At 27.2% G+C, this 21,235-nt stretch overlaps 1 protein-coding gene across 1 annotated transcript; it reads left to right on the top strand.

The window, feature by feature from the left end:
* The first annotated feature begins 7,124 nt into the window (after window positions 1-7,124).
* LOC105639368 (ethylene-responsive transcription factor WIN1) lies at window positions 7,125-8,182 on the top strand. Its single transcript, XM_012223399.4, has 2 exons — window positions 7,125-7,359; window positions 7,436-8,182. The coding sequence occupies exons 1-2, from the start codon at window positions 7,280-7,282 to the stop codon at window positions 7,974-7,976; spliced, it is 621 nt and encodes a 206-aa protein (XP_012078789.1). The 5' UTR covers window positions 7,125-7,279; the 3' UTR covers window positions 7,977-8,182.
* The last annotated feature ends 13,053 nt before the right edge of the window (window positions 8,183-21,235 follow it).

Raw genomic sequence — 21,235 nt, 5'->3', positions numbered from 1 at the left:
TGCTTCTCTTCTGGAGAAGACTGGTAGTTAATAACGGTTTGAACGGCAGTTGTAGCAGAAGATGTAGGTCCATGTCAAAATATCATTTCCTGAAAAAGCCCATTACAGCCCAACTGCAATAGAAACTTGATGGATTACAAGCCCAAAGCCCAGAAACAAACTATATCCAATTGGTTAACCGGAAAGATTAGATTAGTAGTTGTTAATAATTTGAGTCTTCTTCTTCTCAATAATCTGTATCCATACATTCTTGATTCCTACTTTACCAATGAAGAATCAAAGAGAAAATCCAATATGAATTCAAGACAATATGTGCTTATTCCAAAGTTTGTTGAAAATGCTCTTATGTGCTGGAAAAAATGGCACTTTTGATGTTTTTAATTATCAAAATTGGCATAACTTCTCACCAATATAATATTCTTATATATATCCTCGTCTTGTAAAATTATTTTATGATAATCTTCGATATAATTATGAAAATCATATCTTGATATGTTTTGTTCACGGGCAAAATCATTGAAATATATGAAATCATTCCGTATTGTGTTCTTGATATTCTTAGTTAAGAGACGGAAAATTCTTTCCTTAACTTATGGAATCGAGCAATCCCTTTTGAATAATTATTCAATAATAGAATATTTTATTTTAAATGAAAATTTTATCTTTTTTTTCTCATTTTATTAATCACTTTTGTGTTTATAATTTTATTTCAACGAGAATTGTCTAGCTATCATGTAAAGAATTCAGATACGTTTCTGTGGTTATGCTTTTAGCTGAATAGAAAATAAATCTTCCTTGTACTATTATTTTCAATATGAATGCAGTTATTGTCTACCTCTCTTCTCAATAATCAACTTTAAAGCTTGGTCTTGGATTTAATATTGATATCGACTTATCAAATTTAAGATCTAACTATAATATATTTAATTTAGAAATATTAAATCAATTACAATTCTTACAATAAGAAAAACTTGAGACCAACCAAACACTATTTTTACCGGTGACTATTTTATCTTAGCTTTAAAAAAAAAAAAAAAAGATTTGTACATTTTATATGGAATTTTAATGTATTCATTATCATTTTGGTATCTCTTCTTTATTAATCGATTCATCTCATCATTTGAAAGTTGTATTCCACAGTAATTTTTTAAATAGTTTTTAACGTTTTAACTAGATAAAACATTAAATGTTATTTTTTATATTATTCGATAACATAACATTTGAATTAATTTTAAGATATTAATGTAGCATTTTATAAAAGATTAACCCCTATAACGTTTAACCTTTATCATTTTATGAAAAATTACTAAAAGAAACTACTCAAACAACAACTAAATGCTACTAAAAGAACTAACAACTATCAAATCAGTTAATTTTAATTAGCTTTTAGCATTATAACCAGTTAAAACGTTAAATACTACTCTCTCTGTCCCATTTGGTTCGCATGATTTGACGTATATTAAGAATTTAATCAATAAAAATTATTTTGCCTTTCATTACCCTTAATAGCTCATTAAGATACTAAAAGTCATTCATTTGATGAACAATTATAAAGGTTATTATGGAAAAAATAATTGTTTATATGTTTAAATTTAGAAATTTTGCAAACATTTTGGAACATTCAGAAAAGGAATAACAAGCAAACAAAATGAGACGAATGGAGTATTTTTTTTTTATAGTGTTTGATAGCATATGATTTGAATTAATTTTTAGAGATTAATGTAGTATTTTATAAAAGGATAACTGCTATAATATTTAGCTTTTAGTTTTTTATAAAAGAATAACAAAATGACCTAACGTTGAACCTGAGAGAGCAAACCTTCTCAAGGGTTAGGCCCCCAACTTTTTTTCTTTTCAAAATCATCCTTTGAAAATTACATATAGGCCCCTAAATATTTTTTTTTCAAAAAAAAAAATTTCATCCTTCGAAGGCTACATATATAACCAACTAGCTACATTAGAAACCCAAATTAGCTACCTCTCTCTACCTGGTCCTACCTTGCGCTGAAGTTTTGTGCACACTTTCATAACAAAATTTTCTCCAACTAAATTTGGTTGCCTTAATTGTAGAAAATGATTGTAATTGCGAACGATACACACATGGTTAGCTTTGTTAAGCTTACAATAAGGAAGAAAAATATTAGGTGAAAGATAATAGTTCATCTGTTTCAAAAAAGAATACGTGAAAGCTAAAATTTTAGAAATAAGGACCACATTTTCCAGACACAAGTCACTATAGTGGATGATTGTTTAATTTGAAAGGTGATGAGCGTATAAATATTAGGTATAAATTAATAATAAGAAGTTTCCTTACATAAGTTGATGGGATTTGGATTTGTAAAGGAGTCACCATCTTGCATGTGAGTTTGTTATCACCAGCTGGGATTATTAAATTCAAAACCTACATACAAACAAGAACCAACCTTTCAACAATCCATTTGGGTTTTGCTACGTGTTTGATCATGAAACCAGACAATCATCAACAAAATCTAATTCACAAAATGGGTTTAATTTCTCTGTTTAGGATTCAATTCCCAGAGATTATTTTTTGTTATTGGGAATTAGAAATCCATGCAAGGTTCAGCGTCTGTTTGCTTGTAAAAAATTGGTGAAGTTTTTGAAGACAAACATAAAAGAATTTTGAAGTCACTGATGATGAAATATATATATATATATATATATATATATATATATATACCTTCTGTTCACACTTTGTGTATTCATATTGTATTTATAATATTTACTGTAGAGCTGCAACCTACCAGCAATTTTGAGCTGTCCCGCCAAAGACAACTGAGATCGTAAGAACTAAGGAAGGTATAAATTAAATTTGATTGCTTCCACTGTACTTTCAGTTAAATGTCTGCAAAAGTGCAAATATACAAACCCAGTTCTATTTATTTATTTATTTATTTTGCAGAAGTTTCACATGTCATCAAACATTATTACATATGCAGAGTTTTGTCCCATTTTCTAAAATTTAAAATTATTCTCATATCTAAAAAAAGTATAAAAATATTCATAGAAAAATAAAAAATTTAAATAATTAAGGATCGATATAATTTTAAAATCAATTTAAAAGTTACAAATTATATTTATGTATAACCAAATTCGTAGAATTATTAAAAAATTAATTAAGAAATTAAAACTAATAATAGTAAAAAGTATATTAGTATAAAAAATTTTAAATTTTTAGGATAAAATTATAAAATTTTCATTGGGATTGGTTGGTAACCACAAGAAGGCACACATTGACTTGAAATTGTACATCTCCATCCATGTCATTAATCAATATATACATGTAACATCAATATTAATCAAAAGATGTTAACCTGCCAATGAACAAAAAAACTTTGTATAGCGGTTTCAAAGATTTCTTCGTATTTTGTGACTGATTGTGATTTCGAATAAAAAGAACACGATTTGATACTTAATCACATGAATTTGTGATTGGTCGTCATGCAATTATGGATTGGTCGTTATGTAATTATGTTATATTTTCATTGGATGCCGACTAATTTTATATATTTATGATATTTCAAGTATACGATTTGATACTTAAATACATGAATTTTGATTGGACTTTATATCCATTTATATTTTGTTTTCATTTGATGTCGACTAATTATATATATGTATATATATATATAGCAAACGACTTGCTTTACGGATAGTTTATGCATTCATTCACACAGCAAATCAAAATCTCATGAAGAAATTGTTTGTTTTCACTAAAAAAGAAATGATAAAATAACACAAAATATTAATAATTTTTCTTAAGTCACATGTAAAGATTGTGTTAGAACATATTATAGTACATGTGTGTGTTTGTATATGTTAAGATAAAATCAGTGTTTGTATATGTGTGTGTTTGTATATGTGTTTGTATATGTTGACTGTGGTAGAATCAGAAAAAATAATTAGAGGGGACGAAAATTATTTTCCAAAACTAGGAGAGACTATTTTATAGATAGAGGATAAAATTTTTTATATTTTATATTTTATAAGGTAAATTTTTTTTTAAAAAAAATAAAATAAAATTAGGGAGGGCAGTTGCCACTTGGCCACCCTTGATTCCGACGTTGCTTAATGGGTATTTGCTAACTTTAGAGGCGTGCTGCCCCTATAATTACCATCAACAGCCTTCTTGATTATCACCGTAATCATCGCCAAGCATCGATTTGCATACGATAGAAATACCACAAAAGCTGATATGATCAAAATGTTAAAAATTACTTTCTGTCTCAAAATATAATTCATTTTTAGGTATTTTTTATCTCACAATATAAATCGTTTTGAGTATTTTAAGGAATAATAAATGATATTTTTTCAATGTTACCCTTATTCATGTTAGGTACAATAAATACTTTCACAAATAATTACTCTTTCTGTCCCAAAAATATGGTTCATCTTTCTTTTTTAGTTTGTTCCAAAATATAGTTCATTTTTCCTTTTTGCATTATAGTTAATTCTTAAATTGTTTGTTATACCCTTATTAAATTTTCAATAATCCTCACTAATTCTTACTTATTATTTCAATATAATAATTGTTCATGTGTTAATTATAATAATCGCTACTTTTTTTATCTGTATGAAAATAGAAAATGAATTATCTTCTTGAAACAGAAGAAATATTAGTTTTGATATAAAAGATAATTTAATCAAATTCTCATTGGTTTTGTTAATAAAACGAGTAAATCAAAAGTGGTTGCCTAACAGGGTGTTTATCCATAATTGCTCTATAAATAGCATGTCACCCATCCTAACTTGTCTATGTTAAATATCAATGGCTTGCAATGGTTGATTAGTAATTAATAACTAGGTTTAAATAGATTCACCTCCTAAACAAGTGAATGTTAAAAGCCAAACAACAATATTTATTACTCTCTTTGTCTGAATATAAGTCATTTTTTAGTGATTATTTCGTCCTTAAATATAAGTCGTTTTAAGTATTTTAATAAATAATAAATATTTTTTTCAATATTGCCCTTATTTAGATTAATTACAATAAATATTTTCAAAAATAACTATTCACTTTGACATAAAGTACAATTTAGTCAAATTATCTTCGGGTTTGTTTTAATCTATGAGAATTAATTACTTCCTTAATCCTTGTACAACAACTTGACTTATATTTTGGGGCAAAGAGAGTATTTAGTATTAGTAAATACCAACAATCTTTAATTATTTAACTGAATAAAATTTTAAAATTAAATCACTATAAGTCATACAGTCACAATAAGAAATTAAATCAATTTAAGGAGATAGGTTAAATAAATAAATCAAATTTATTGCCTCATTAATCAGTTAAAAATATTAAGAAAAATTTAAATATAAAGAAATAAAATTTATATTGATATGTTCAGAACATGTATAAATTGACAAACTACTTTGGAAATCATATAGAAAATGGGGCAATCCTCTTCCCTTAACCTTTTTTGCCCTTCTTGATATATCTATAAATTACCCCTTTTACTTATGAATCATGGTTTTTCCGTCTTTTTTTTAATGAATTATTAATTTCAAATGCTAAACATAAATATCTATCGCAATAGAAGTTTGTGGGTTAATCTAATGTTCAAAATACATAAAATAGATAACGAGAAAGGTGAACCAATTAAGCCATTTTACATTAAAGATAAATTTGATTCATTCATTATAAATTTAAATTATTAAATAATCCAATAACTTAGAACATTTTATGTTTAAACCGGACTAACTCATTGTAAGTTCTAAATATTAAATAAATTGTTAAATGAATTTATTTAATTGTTCCTAGGGTCTAGATTTAATGATCACCGTATATATATCAAGAAAATAATTAAAAATGCCTAAATGTGGGGGTGTCAAAATGGGTTTAAAATGTAAATATGATTTGTCTAACACGCGAAAGAAATAGGTTAGAGTTGAAGTTAAACGAATTCGTGTTATAAACGTGTCACTTATTTATCACACGAATATAAACGTGTCGTTCCGCAGATTGATATGCGGGTTATGTGAGTGACCAATTTATTTAAAAGGAAAGAGGTAATTTTAGTATCAAATGTAAATACTCCAACTAAAATCTATTTAAACTTTATAATGATATTAATTTTTTTATTTTAGTCATGAATCTTGAACAATCTATGCATTTTATGTATAAAAATTATTTTTAAATATGATTTGAGTTAAGTATGCTAAAATTTAAATAAGCAAGTTAAGTGGGTTATATATAAGTCAACCCAGCCACTTAATCTGTTTATGATATTGCGCGAGTCACACGGATTGTAAATAAGTTAACACGACACACTTAACATATTTATGATATTAATCGAGTTAAACATATTATGTTTCTGTTATCTGCCTAATTTTTGTGTCATATTCATGTCGATAAATTTGATACGATTATTAAATGAGTCGTATTGATTTTAATCGTATCGCATTAGGTAAATTCGTGTCCAACCCGAACACCAACCCATTTTGACAATCCTAACTAAATGTAAATAATTATAGGTCACCTTCTTTATATCTTATTCAAAAAAAGAATTCTTTATATAAACCAAATCAGCCTTTCTCTTCCAAAATGAACTTGTGCTGTTGAATTTTAAATTTTTATACTTTCAAAAAATAATAATGATTTAAAGATTTTTTTTGTTAATAACATTAATATTACATATAGCTAATATATAGTCTAAAAAATTATATATATATATACAATTCAATTCAATTTTATTATATATATAAAACTATGGGCAAAAGATGCAAACTCTAATTAGTTGTTATTTATTTCATGCTTTGTTTATTTATTAATATATTAAATGATTTTTTAAAACAAATTATTTACAAAAGTATTTTAAAATTTTTTTCCGACCCATATTTTAATTTGCATAAGTGATTATGGTGTTCGACTCCAATTAGTAGAAGCTAAAATGAAAAAGTATATATGTGTGTCTGAAATGAAAAAGTATATACTATAAAATAGGCCCATCAGTTTAGATATCTTTGACTTTTCTCTTCACATGGATTTTTAAGCAAGCGGGGTAGATGACACAGGACGAAGGCAGCCCCAGCAGCCATTAATGTCGGTAGGTTAGGAACAACCTGAGTAATTGTATAAGGGAGGAAGGTGCATGTAGTTGACAACACATGATCTAGTTACGTATGAGCATAAATTTCCAAATACACAAACCGTTAGCTCGCCGACCAAAATTGAGCTTCCCCCTTATCTTCTCTATAACTTTCTCATCTCAACTCTTCTTTGTACGTCATTTCCTCTCTGGAACTCTGTACTTTTATTACTATGGTGCATTCAAAGAAGTTCAGAGGAGTTAGGCAGCGTCATTGGGGTTCTTGGGTATCCGAAATCCGACATCCTTTATTGTAAGCTCTGCACCCAAATAATATATGTATAAATGTTTCTTTTCCTGTTCATAATTTATTAATGTTGAAATTGCAGAAAGAGGAGGATCTGGCTAGGGACATTTGAAACAGCAGAAGAAGCGGCTAGAGCATATGATCAAGCTGCAATTTTAATGAGTGGTCGAAATGCTAAAACCAACTTCCCGATAAATCAAGACCCGAACCCTAGCGAGCCTTCATCATCTACTAATGCTGCTAGTTGTTATCAGTCAAATGGTTTATCTGAAATCCTTCACGCTAAGCTTAGAAAGTGTAGCAAGGCACCATCGCCGTCGATGACTTGTTTAAGACTTGATACTGAGAATTCCCACATTGGGGTATGGCAAAAACGTGCAGGACAGCGCTCTGATTCTGACTGGGTCATGACTGCACAGCTTGGAAACAGAGACCACCAGGAGGGTTCTGATAGCACATTGGCATCAGGTGAATCCTCAAAAACACTACCGGTGCCGGAGTTGAAATCGGAGATGGATGAAGAAGAGAGAATTGCATTGCAGATGATAGAAGAGCTTCTTAACCGGAACTGCCCAAGCCCATCCTTTGGAGTTCAAGATGAGGATGGTAGCTTTTTTCTTTAGTCTATAATATATATATATATATATATATATATATATATATATATATTATTCAATATGGAGATTTGATTTCTGTGTTTGATTGAAGGGAAAATCTGTGTTTGTATAGGTTGCATGTGACATTGCTGTATATTTCCTATTGATAAGTACACCCCAAAACAGAAAATTGATAATAATAATAATATTTGTGAATTTCTATTTTGTTTCCAGTTTCCTATATTTATCTTCTTTTTTTTTTGGTATAGTATTTATTTATATTTTAGTTGCTTAATTATGTATATATTAGTATTTGCATTACAGCTCTGCATTTCTTCTATTTCTCTTCATCTCTTTATTAGTTATTTAAAATGCTAAAGAATTATAATAAAAACAATTATCATAATATTATATTATTATAATAGTTTAACATGATGTTTTTTTTTTTTTGGTAAGAAAAGAGAGCACAGGCTCTAGAGTTACAGACAGTATATAGGATGAATTACACCACTAACATTATCATGGAGAAGCCATGAAACAATTTCTTGAGGAGGATCCATAATGGAGAAACCAGCAGCAGTTTTAGCTAGGAAATCTGCACAGTAGTTTCCCTCTCTGTATATATGACTAACTTCACAAGTGCCAATCTGTTGCGGAAGGTGGTGAATGGCTGTAACCAATTGTTGGATAGCCCCAGAAGAATGGTCTTTTCCAGAGATCAAGTTAAACAACAGTAGGATTATCTCATTAATTTCCACCTGAATGGTCTTTTACATGATGTTTTGTTGCTTGAAGACAACATATTTTGGATTCAATATTAAGTTTATTAATTGTACTCATTTATGTATTATGCACAACATAAATGTGAATGAGTATTACATTTAACAAAATTCACATCCTTAATTATGGTGGTTTAGAGACAAAATTGTACTCAGTTAGCTATTCTTCTTCTTTTTTTTTTTTTTTTTTTTTTTTTTAATAGAGGATAAAAGTTTGGTCGACAAATAAAAGCTATAGTTTCAAAAATTTTGGATTTATTGATTCATGAATATCACCTCTACTTTGCCACATGTAAGTAGAAAAATACCTTTCACGTAGAAAAATACTACGTGAATAAAAACTAGGGATATTATTATTTTTAATTATAAAAATATTTCATCAAATAATTTTTACTAATTTTTTTAAAACTTTCATTTTTAAAAATTCATCTTAATTGTTATTATGTTATATTTATTAAGTACTTTTTAAATAATATTTTATATCTCATGTTATTAGAAAAATTTTTTGTAAATTGTTGCATGTATTTGTCTGATAAAATTGTAGAATATCAAGAAAACATATATAATTAAGAGAATTATTGTGATTTATATATTTTTCACAAAATTAAATAAACATAATCTTTCATACATTTCTAGAAAAAAAAGTCCATAATTAATATAATATTCAGCATTGTTTGAATTACTTTTTTGAAAGTCAACTTTCTTAGTAAAATGCTTTTTCACGAGAATATTAAATTCCATTAATCAAACTCCTCCCACTGGAAATTACAATAATTATCATTATAAAAGAAATAATAATTCCAAATGTAACATATATATCGTGCCATGTTGCTTACAAATAAATGCTTAATTAAATTGATACATGCATATTCTTAAATCCTAAGCAATAGGAACAGAAGCAGGATGGGTATTCATAAATTTTGTGTTATTCGTATCCATAATCATTTATAATTTTACTATCTTTGTCCCAAATTCGTTTAAATAATTATCATTGAGTACGTATATCCAAATCTATTTAAAATTTTACTTCATATATTCGTCTCAAATCCGTTTAAAATACACTTAAACGGGTATCTAGGATAATCCGAACTTATTTAAATTATACATTTTATACTAATGATGAGTAAAATATTCTCAAATATCTTTCTTCAAAAAAAAATATATTCTCAAATATCCATTACGAGACCCATTTATATAGCAGATGCCTAAAAACCTTACGCTGATACTCTATCTATATCCATTATAAATAATAATTTTACTATCTGTACAAACTCATTTATAACTATTCATACTCTTGTTAGACTGATGGAAATCGTGCAGTTACTTTAGTCCCAATTTCATCCCCAATTATATGATGGGCTTTAATTAATAAATATTGTTGGCTATGTCAAAGCTACTAATTAATTATAATTAGAAACATAATCTCTTCATTTGATGTGTGTTTAGAATTTAGCTTACCTCCATGTTTCATTAGTGCATTGTTTGTGGAGGAAAATGATGATAAGAGTTAGCAAGACTCTGAGGTCAAGCTATATATATATATATATATATATATATAGTTAGTCAGTGAGTCAGTTGGTGGTCAATTAATGTTTGTAATATTTAATTGGACATGTTTAACTAAAGAAATGTATAAATTAGCTAGTTTTGTTTCTTCTCACATGGTCCCAAACCTCTCACCAAATTTCGTACTATGTTTGAAACTTGAATTCAGTGCTTGGCTACTAAGGTCCCAATTGCAATCGACCCTTTCAATTAATTGGTGCTTCTCCAAAAGCAAGTATAAATTATAAAATGGAAAAAAAATAATGAGGTCCCTAAGTTTTGGCATAATTAACACATGAGGACTTCACTTTACAAGAAGTATTATTGGGTCCCTAAATTTTCATTCCGTTAACAGTATGGTCCCTCAGTCCAACAGATCCCCTTTTTTTTCCATTAGTCTTTACATTTGAAGTCAATCCAATGGGAGAGAAGTAAAATAAATCCCCAAAAAAATTCCAACCAAATTAATATATATGACTTTCTAAAATGGATCAGTATCTCAAACTTAGAAAAAAGAAACCAGAATCGCCTTTGAGGTGAAAGAAGCTAGGGTTTTCATATCAAAGATGTCAACAATGTCATTTTCTTCTGTTGGTGCCGCTGATAGTGGATTTGACAGAAGGAATGTTAACATGAACTGTAGGTGTGGAAAGAATGTCGGAATTCACATCTCTGAAACAGCAAGGAAATAAATCGACTCTACTATTTTTGCCAAAAGAATGTCGGAATTCACATATCTGAAACGGCAAGGAAATAAAACGACTCTACTATTTTTGCCAAAATAATGCTTGTAGATCGTTCCTTGGTTGGTGCAAACCTGTTAAATGTATCTAGCCTTCCATATTATTAACAGAATGGAAATTTAGGTATCTAATAATTGCTTCTTGGAAAATGAGGTCCTCATGTGTTAATTACACTAAAACTTAGGGACCTTTTTTCCCATTATAAAATATATAGCACTTCATTGTATTTAAAGAAAACTATTATCTGGAATGTATATATATGTTTATTCAATTTGTCTAGTTATCTACTATATTAAACAATATATATATATATATATATATATATATATATATACACACATAGATGTATTTACTTTAAAAAAAAAATCATATCTAATTCAAGTAGAGAGTAAATTTTATATCAGTGAAATTCAAAGTAGGCATTATCTCATAAATAATTTAATCTTTATTATTGAACTAAAAAACTAATTTACTAATTATGGTTTTTTTAAAATTCTTAATCTCTATTTAAAAAAAAAATTACATATTTTATCATGTAATTTATTTATATTAAATTCCTTATCTAAATATCTAACTATATTTTATTTATTACTTGAAGTCGAGACCTACCACTCCCTTCACTTTCTCCGAGACTTTCTCTGATGAGTGAAAATATTATCTAATTAGAGGAAAATTACTATTAGCAAGATTTGAACTTTCATAATTTAATCTTTTTAAAACACCAAGAAATATATTAAAACTTTTAATTTAGGTTTAAATGTTACATTTAGATTAAACGCACTTACCATCAGGTTAATGTATGGAAGTAATTTTACTATTAGTTAATATTCTCAAAATAAATAAATAAAATTCTGAGAGCGAAGGGAAGTATTAAAACCCAAGGTAATGGATCTGTGTGAATGAACCGATTGTTCAAGTTTGGACTAGAATAAAAACTTGAATCAAACATTAAGGTTTCAGTTTGGTCCCAATTCAATTGGTTTAGGATTAATTCTAGTCTAGACAAAGGACTCATTAATTCCGATTTTTGAAAAAAAAAATATTTTAATTTACTCTCTATAATTAGTTTTTGGCCCCTAACTATTTGGGTGGGTTCTATTACTGTACATAAATTCTGAAATTTGGACCATGGCAACCAACGAACGTATGGTCCTCGACCTAATTACTAGGGTTAGACCACCAAACTCATGACAATGTCCAATTTCTATATTTTGATGATTTTTCTTTTTATATCACATGTCTCTAATAATCCAAAGTTGATTCGAGAACTTCTAATAATTTTTTTTAGAAGTGATTTTTCAAAAATGGGAAGAGTTGGTCAAAATTTAAGCTCTAATATCCTAGCATATGAAATAGGTATTTAGACATTAGACTATTAATCTAATGTAATGAGAATCAAATTTGTTCCAGAACTTCAATTAGCTCACCCTCTTCCCATGAAATTAACCTAGAACAATTTGATAATGGCATTCATTATTACATTTTCTTAGTGCCAAGAAAGCATACAACCTTTCCACATTGACACAATAATAATTTTTCTTTGAACTTAATGTATAACGTTAGACAAAATTCAACCACTGCCGACATGTGCCAAGTGGTTTATTTCCATGGAAGTTTAGCAATTAATTTCAACCATATTTTCAACTGAGAAAGTATACTCGCGTATGACCTATCACTCTCTTATTACTAAAATTCAGTTCGACAATAGCTTTTTTCATGTAATTTTTAGTGCTTTGATTTGATCAAAATACTAATTTTATTATGTATAGTATTTGGTGATATAACATTTACATTAGTGTTTAGCGTTTAAGAGAGAACGAATTAAAAAATGTTAACGGATTACAAAACGTTACTTCCTTTAACGTCTGATAGAATAATAGTAAAACAGTTACAGCTATTAGGATAGCTAATAACTACTAAACCAGTTATTTTAGTTGAACAAAAACAAAAAGAAATAAATCAATGAGAAGAAATATGTGTTTGGATGTTGTTTTTTTTGTTTTGCTGCTAGAAATTTGCTTCTTACCTTAAAGAAGAGGTTTTTTAGTTTGTAATGGTTTACATTTTCATGTGCCAAAAGGTGTTTTTTTTTTTTTTTTTTTTTTCTCTGCCTATCTAATCTAGATAGGTGCAAAAAGGAGGCTGATGACTTGTCTAGAATTGGATAACTAATTTTCCTAATTCACCATCAATGATATTAATTATTTTGTCAATCAAAAAAAAAAAAAAAAAAAAAAAAAAAAAAGAAGATCATTCATCAACCATTTGTATCTAGCTAGATAAAACATACGCATGTACAGTCAAGTTTTATTCTCTATCAGTAAAATTTCTCGGATTTAAATATTTCCAATTATAAAAATTTGAATCAAAAGGAAAAAATATAAAGAAAATCTGACCTGCCGGCCTCGAACCAGAGACCTAAGGATCACAGCACAACTACAGTCCTCCGCTCTACCAACTGAGCTAAGATCGGTTTGCAGTATCGGTTCTATTAAAATCATTACATTCTTACCGATTGAAATTTCAAGCCAGGCCATCTTAGAATATCATTCACGAAAGTATTTGAGTGCAAAGAAATTTTAACATCAAAGGATCAAAACTGAAGATCAATAATTATTTCTATGGATGAAGAAGGCTATTTTTATAGTTGAGTAAATTCGAAGGTTCATTTGTTCCAGAAAAAATATTTGTTGTCTTTCCTAATATTTAGAGCCTTCATCAATATTTATCAATGAAAATTATTTTCTGACTTAAATAGAAAATTAATTTTTAAATTATTTTCTGACTTAAGAAATATAAATTTCTTTTTTCACAAGATATTTATTTTTAAAATTTCAATAAAACTCATTGTAATAAAAGAAAAATGTACAAACATACATCTATTACTATCACTCACGAATATTAATGGTCAATACAAGTGACCGATCATTTTCTTTTTTTTTTTCTTATAAATTTTTGAGAAGAGTATAAACAGTTTTTGTCTTATGAATTGAATATTTTAGTATTTTCCTATTAATTTTTAACATTGCATGAATATTAAAACATATTTTATGAGAGAATATTTTCTAGGGACGAGAGAGGTTTTATGCCAAACAGATGGAGAGGTTCCCAGCCAACCAAAAACAATTCTATTCTAATCAAAGGATGCTTTATGTAGGTTTAGATTTTGAACCGGACCCAATACAATTCTGTTGGGCCCGGAACCCAAAATTATAATGGACACTAGCCCAAGGTTCTTTTCTACGGACTTCAATGCTCTCGCCCCTTGGGTTAAAGTTTTTAATTAATACTCCCTCCATCGCACAAAAATAATCCACTATTATTAAAGGATAATTTTATTCATATCACATTTCTTATTATGCTTATCTTAAATAACACGAGTAATTATTATATTTGAATTATAAGTAAGAATTAATAAGGGTATAATAAACAATTTAATAAGGGTATTTTTCTTTTTTTTTTTAATTATAAACTGGAAGAGCTTTCAAAAAACTTGAAAATTATGAAATTAAGGGACAATTTGGAATATTAGCATATACCTAAATTTCACATTAAGTATTAATTATTTTTAAATTAGTAATGTAACACTCAACTCCAAACAACCTAGATATGCATGGGACCTTAATAAGTAGGGGACAAATGCTAGACACAAGATGTGTACACAATCTTTTTGGCATATGCCTCATTAGATGCTAACATTAATTACAAAATAGATAAATTATATTAAGTCCAATCTCTGTGATTACAACCTCACATCAATTTATTAATAAAACAAAGTGTGGAGATCATTAAAAATAATGATTCTCCAAGATATAATATACAAGCTAGATTTGGCATTCCATAATCTTAACTAGGCGAAGGGCAGACGCATTGTCAAATTAATATTTTTTGTTTCAGTTTTTTTAATTCATTAGAAGGTCTACTGTGTCGAAAGAATATTGTAGATTACACAATATAGATAATCTTCACTTTTATTTATTAAATTGATGAAAATAATGAAGGATTGGGCAGTGAGAGTGATGGACCGCCAACTTCAAAAGGTCGACGAGGTCACAAATGGAAGCTAACCAAGGAATATGCTAATTCTTTCACTAATAAATGCAACCGACAATCATGTTCTTCCTTTTCTTTTTTTTATTTTATTTTATTTTTTAATTAAATGAGAACTGGGAAATTTTTTATTTTGTAATATATATATATATAGATAACATTTAATTACAATAATTATAATATACACTTAAATCAACTAACCCAATTTATTAATTTGATTATTAATTGTTCTCAAATGCGATTAATTGTAAATACATACACGACTTAACAATATATTCAAATTTGAAACTCTCCTCTTTCAATATCAATAAATAAATAAATAAATAAACATGCTTTGAATATAATTTTCTAGAATATATAATCATGTTATTCTCATCACACGTGTAATTTATTAATAAATTATTTTTATCATCAGAATAGATTTATTAAGATTATCTCAATAGTTTATAATTTATTTGACATAAAAATCAAAATTATTTTAAAAAATTATATATGGATAAAATATTTATATTTTTTAAAGTATTTTTAACTTATTTTTATTTTTATGATAGAGTATATTACATTGATGTTTTTCCAAAAAATAACATATTTCTCAATATCATATATATTACATAATAACATCAAACAAATTAATTGATACGGATTATGAAAATAATGGTAGCAATAGTATACGGTACCATCTTCCTATATATATTTTTATGCACAATTTTCAATATCCTTAACCATGTTTTATATTAAAAATATTTTTAATTATATTACTTTGCATGTTATTGCAATTCAAATCTCAAAGTATTTGTTTGAGTGGACAGCAATTCAACAAATATACTTTGCACTAAGAAAGGCTTAATTAGGGTTGCAAAAATTTTTAAATTTACAGATAATGGTGTTTTAACTTTATATCTTGTTGTATATAGGTCCGATAGTGCGAGACAACATATGTGACTTAAAAGTATATGACGTACCAGAAGTGATTTGATTTGAAAGTTAAAAATACGTAGCCCGTGATAATTTAATATATTTGTTTGAGTGGACAGCAATTCAACAAATATACTTTGCACTAAGAAGGCTTAATTAGGGTTGCAAAAATTTTTAAATTTACAGACACTGGTGCTTTAACTTTATATTTTGTTGTACTTTTATAAATATATTCGATAGTGAGCGACAACATATGTGACTTAAAAATATATGACGTAACAGAAGTGATTTGATTTGAAAGTTGAAAAATATGTAGCCCGTGATAATATATTTTATGAAAATGAAATCCATTCAAAGTATCTTACTTTATAATTATAGTAAAAAATCAATGTCGGTTCATATATAGAAAATTTTATTTGACGTTTGAAATAATTTTATACTCATTATAGTGGACCTTTTTCTTTTTTTTTATTTGAAAAATCAATAATAATTTCAACTTTGAATTTGAATTTGAATTTGAATTAAAAACATCCACTTTCTCTGCTTTACAAAGCTATGGAAGAGCAAATAACGACCAAAAATGTCTAAATTGCAAAATATGAGTAGTTGGATTCAAGAAATTTCTTAGGAAGAACAAAAAAAGATGCGAATATTAGATTCGCAATGGGGAATATCCCACTCAAAGCTCCGAATCTCTGTCCTTGAAAAGGACAATCGTTAACGAGGAAATTCCACTTGTGACCTTCTACGACTTTAATCTACAATTACAATCGGCTGTGAATTTTTAGATTTATAAAGTTATCAAGATCCTATGTGGCAGTGTGTTTTATTTATATATTATATAAATAAAAAAAATATTTAATAAAATATTTAATGACATTTAATAGAAAATTATTGTTTTCAAATAATTATAGTCATAAAAACATTAATTTAATAAAATAGTTTAGTAATTCTTTTTATGAATTTAATGAATTGCAAATATAATGCAATTACAAATCAACTATTAGCAAAAAAGTATCGGAATACAGTTGCTCATTAAAAAATTTAGCAATACCTGTAATTTAATCGTTCGATATAAATCATGTATCATATACTCCGTTTGTCTCAAAATATAGTCATTTTTTGTTATTATTTTATATAAAATATAAATCATTTTGAGTATTTTAAGAAATAATAAATGATATTTTTCCAATGTTACCCTTATATGAACTAAATATAATAATACTTTCACAGGTAACTATAGATTTTAAAATAAATGATATTTTAGTTAAATTATTCTTGATTTTATTATAATCTACAAGAGTTAATTGCTTCCTTAATTTCTATATAAAAATCTTAAACGATTTATATTTTGAGACAGAAATATATAAGTAAGCTAAATCATATATTTTTCTAAACAAAACTCAAATGGTCGATGATTATGTCTCCATAAATTATTGAATCCTTAAATTTACGGAAATCCTCCATTACACTTAGGTAAGGGTGGCCATATTACGGTTTCGGAATCGGAATCGTCGGTTCGAACCGGTCTTGAACTAAAATCGGAACCGGTAGGAACCGAAACCGGGTCAAACCGAAACCAGAGATTTCTGGTTCGATTTCGGTTTCAATTTTGTTGGAACAGCAACCAGCGGTTCCAACAAACTAGTCGGAATCGGATGGAACCGTCGGTTCTCCGGCCGGTTAGAATCGCCGTTAGAAACTGTCAGTTTTTTATTTTTATTTTTTTATTTTTGTTGTGAAATCTCTTTATTACCTCTTCCAACAACTATAAACGGCTACATAACGGCTAGTTTCAAAGGTATTTTTGGAAAAATAATTTTTTGAATTATTATAAATACCTCATTTCATTTACAAATTCATCACAAAAAAATCTCTACACTCTCTACTCTCTCTACGATATATTACGTGTGCTTTAATTCATCTAAACCCCAAGAGGATACGTAGACAACTTAATTTTAAAAAAAAAAAAATAAGTTCAAGCCCTTTTTTTTTAATTATGTTCAAACTTTTTTAAACAAAAAATAAATTCCGTTCAAGAATTTTTTTAAAAAAAATAATTAAGTTCAAGTCTTTAAAAAAATAAATTTAATTGAAATATTTTTTAATTTTTTAGGTGTATTTTTTTTATAAATAATTTTCACAAATTTATTAAATTTTGAAAACTAATCTTCAAAATTTAAAATTTAAAATTATGCGATTTATCGAACTGATTGTAACCGTCAGTTTTGTCGCCATCAATTTAAAATTATGCAATTAGGTGTATATTTTCAGCTCAAGATTTAGAGGTCTTGATTAATTGACTTTTCTCCAATTCTAGCTTACTGAATGTTTTGCGGTGTCCAACTGGGTGTCACACAAACTGTAGGTGTAAGGGACCACCGGAATTATTTTGTTAATTTGTTTTTTTTTAAAATTTATTTTGAGCTGGGTGTTTATCATTGAATATTTATAAAAAGGGTGAGAAGCCGAAGAAGGATGCTTCGGATATTCCAAAATGCTTGGAATTATACCATGCGTCATAAATTGGCAACCTTGACAGTTTACTGTTCGCTTTCCTAGGCCTCATACTCATAGCAACCCTTGCACACACGCGCGAGGTTAGTTATTCTGTTTCGGTGTTTGCCGTTACCGGCCTGTTTAGAATAAATAAATTCTACGTAAGTTTATAAAGTTTATTTAGAAGTTTAAATATTGTGTTTGAAATGAAAAAAATATAGATTTGAATTAGGTTAGTTATTCTGTTTCGGTGTTTGCCGTTACCGGCCCGTTTAGAATAAATAAATTCTACGTAAGTTTATAAAGTTTATTTAGAAGTTTAAAATATTGTGTTTGAAATGAAAAAAATATAGATTCGAATTAGGTTAGTTATTCTGTTTCGGTGTTTGCCGTTACCGGCCCGTTTAGAATAAATAAATTCTACGTAAGTTTATAAAGTTTATTTAGAAGTTTAAAATATTGTGTTTAAAATGAAAAAAATATAGATTCGAATTCTATAAAATTGTGTATAAATAACTCAAATTCTATTAAAATTAATTAAATTTATAAATAAATTTCACATAATTGATCATTGAAATGTTTATTGACAAAATTATCTTTCATTATTAACTCAACTATTTTTTTTTTCTTTTTATTTATTTTTTTAAAAAAAATTTCAAACCGAACAACATTATTATTTTTTTAATCCAATAAAACATTAGCTTATATTTTTATTTTTTTTCTTCTTTTTTTTTAGAAAATTCTAATCCAGTAATAACGTTTTTTTTTAAGTATAGTAGTAATGTTATAATTACTATGAAACTATAGAAACCGAGTATCAGCAATTGTTTTCAAATGCAATTAAAAACAACAGTAACATTCTTAGTATTTTTTTTTATTTTTCAAATTAATTACTTAAATCAATAAAATTAGTTACATCAATTAAAAATAATTATTATGATTAATATTACTGCTTATATAATTAATTAATTAGCGTGGAATATCAATGTACTTATTTATATGAAATTTATTATTTATAAATTGAATTTCTTATTTTAAATTGTAGCATACTAAACATGACAAATTCATTTCTAAATGAATTCTACTTAGAATTCACTTACAAATGAATTCTACAACCATAATTCATTTGTTCGAAAAGGGCTGTACATGTTCTCATCATTTTCATTAAATTTGAGTCTTCTAATTATCAACCATAATATAATGGGAGTGAGTGTCAATTTTATGTTCCAAGATTTTAAAATGGCTAAATACATAATTTAATCCATAAAATTTAATAAAAAAAATCTTATGGCACTTTCAACTTCTCTTTTTTAATAATCCACACCTCATCATGCTAAAAATAATAAATTTTTATGGTTTGTGGTGTTTATATTCAAAAAATTGGTTTCATACGTGGTTAATATCACTTTTAAAACAATAATTTTCACATTTATCAACTATATAATAAGTGTTCAATTGATGTAATCTATATCGCTCTTGTGTGGTTTCTAAGTAAAACTTTAAGTATGGGAGAATCATAGGACAGTGATAAACAAAAAATTAGATAGTCATTAATGAACTTATGTTATTGAAAGATATATCTTTATAATTTCAATTCCTCTCGATTAGTAAAAGTGTACTATTTTGCAGAACGAGCGTTAATATGACTAGGATAATAATTTCAAATGACCGTAAAAATTCGTACCCATTCACACTTCTTAGCAACAGATATAGATATTGCAAGAATATTTGACACATTTGTACACTAGTTTTAATATAATTTTAATTTTCGAAGTCAGTTTGCTGTGTGAATTAGCACTATCCTCTCATATATACACAAAGCTAGTTGAAATACAAAGAAAAAACAAATAATATAGAAGCTGATTCCACAAAAATAGAAAAGCTGTCTGCAACTTATTAAATAGTATGTGCATTTGGCATACATTTATATCATATCTACGGACATATTTGTATGTATGCAGACGTCTTTTTCAATTGCAGGCGAATTTGCAAGAACAATATTGAGATTAAAATGCATCGGTGAATTTATCTTAAAAACTTTGGATGATTGAATTGAAATTATGAGCTCTTCTTCATTTATATAATGCCGTTTTGTGAAAGTTGAGGGGAGGTTTTCTTATTTCATGAGTGAGCTTGCTTAGAAACTTACATAAAAGTTGAAGGTTTTTTTTTAAGGTAAATTAGGAAAAAAAGAGAAAAATTTTAAATTAAATTACCTCTTTACTCTTTGTAAAAATTTAGTTTTCTCGGTCTAAATAGTACAGAAGTAATAAACAGAATATTAACTAACTTTAAATAACCAATTAATTTTAAACGAAAATAAAAAAAACAAGTTAACAATAAATAACATATCTCATATTTGAGTAGCGGTGCAATAGAAAAAATATACGGAACTTTACATTTTAACTAAAATAATTAATTTTTCTTAATTTGTATGGAACCGGAACTGTGATTATCAATTCAGGAAGGTGAAAGTATAACTTTGTGGGTTTTAATAATTTTATATTAAAATAAAATTTAATTAATGTTTTTTAAAAATACAAAGAATAAAAATAAATTATTTTAAAAATAATTTTCCACGTACAGGAGTTATTTTCGCCAACAAACTGTGTTAGCTGAATGCCCCAAAAACCCACTCACAATCAAACTAACTAGCTCAGCCCGAGTGTCTAGACTCGTCACTTTCCTACTAAGCAATTAAAATACAAAAAATAAAATCTGTTTAATTAAAAAACGAAGTCCACGTATCTGCTAC

This window comes from Jatropha curcas, chromosome 8 (assembly GCF_041381405.1).
Source record: "Jatropha curcas cultivar XTBG-Jc1 chromosome 8, XTBG_Jcur_1.0, whole genome shotgun sequence".
Classification (NCBI taxonomy): Eukaryota; Viridiplantae; Streptophyta; class Magnoliopsida; order Malpighiales; family Euphorbiaceae; genus Jatropha; species Jatropha curcas.
This window is presented reverse-complemented; position numbering and strand designations above follow the sequence as displayed.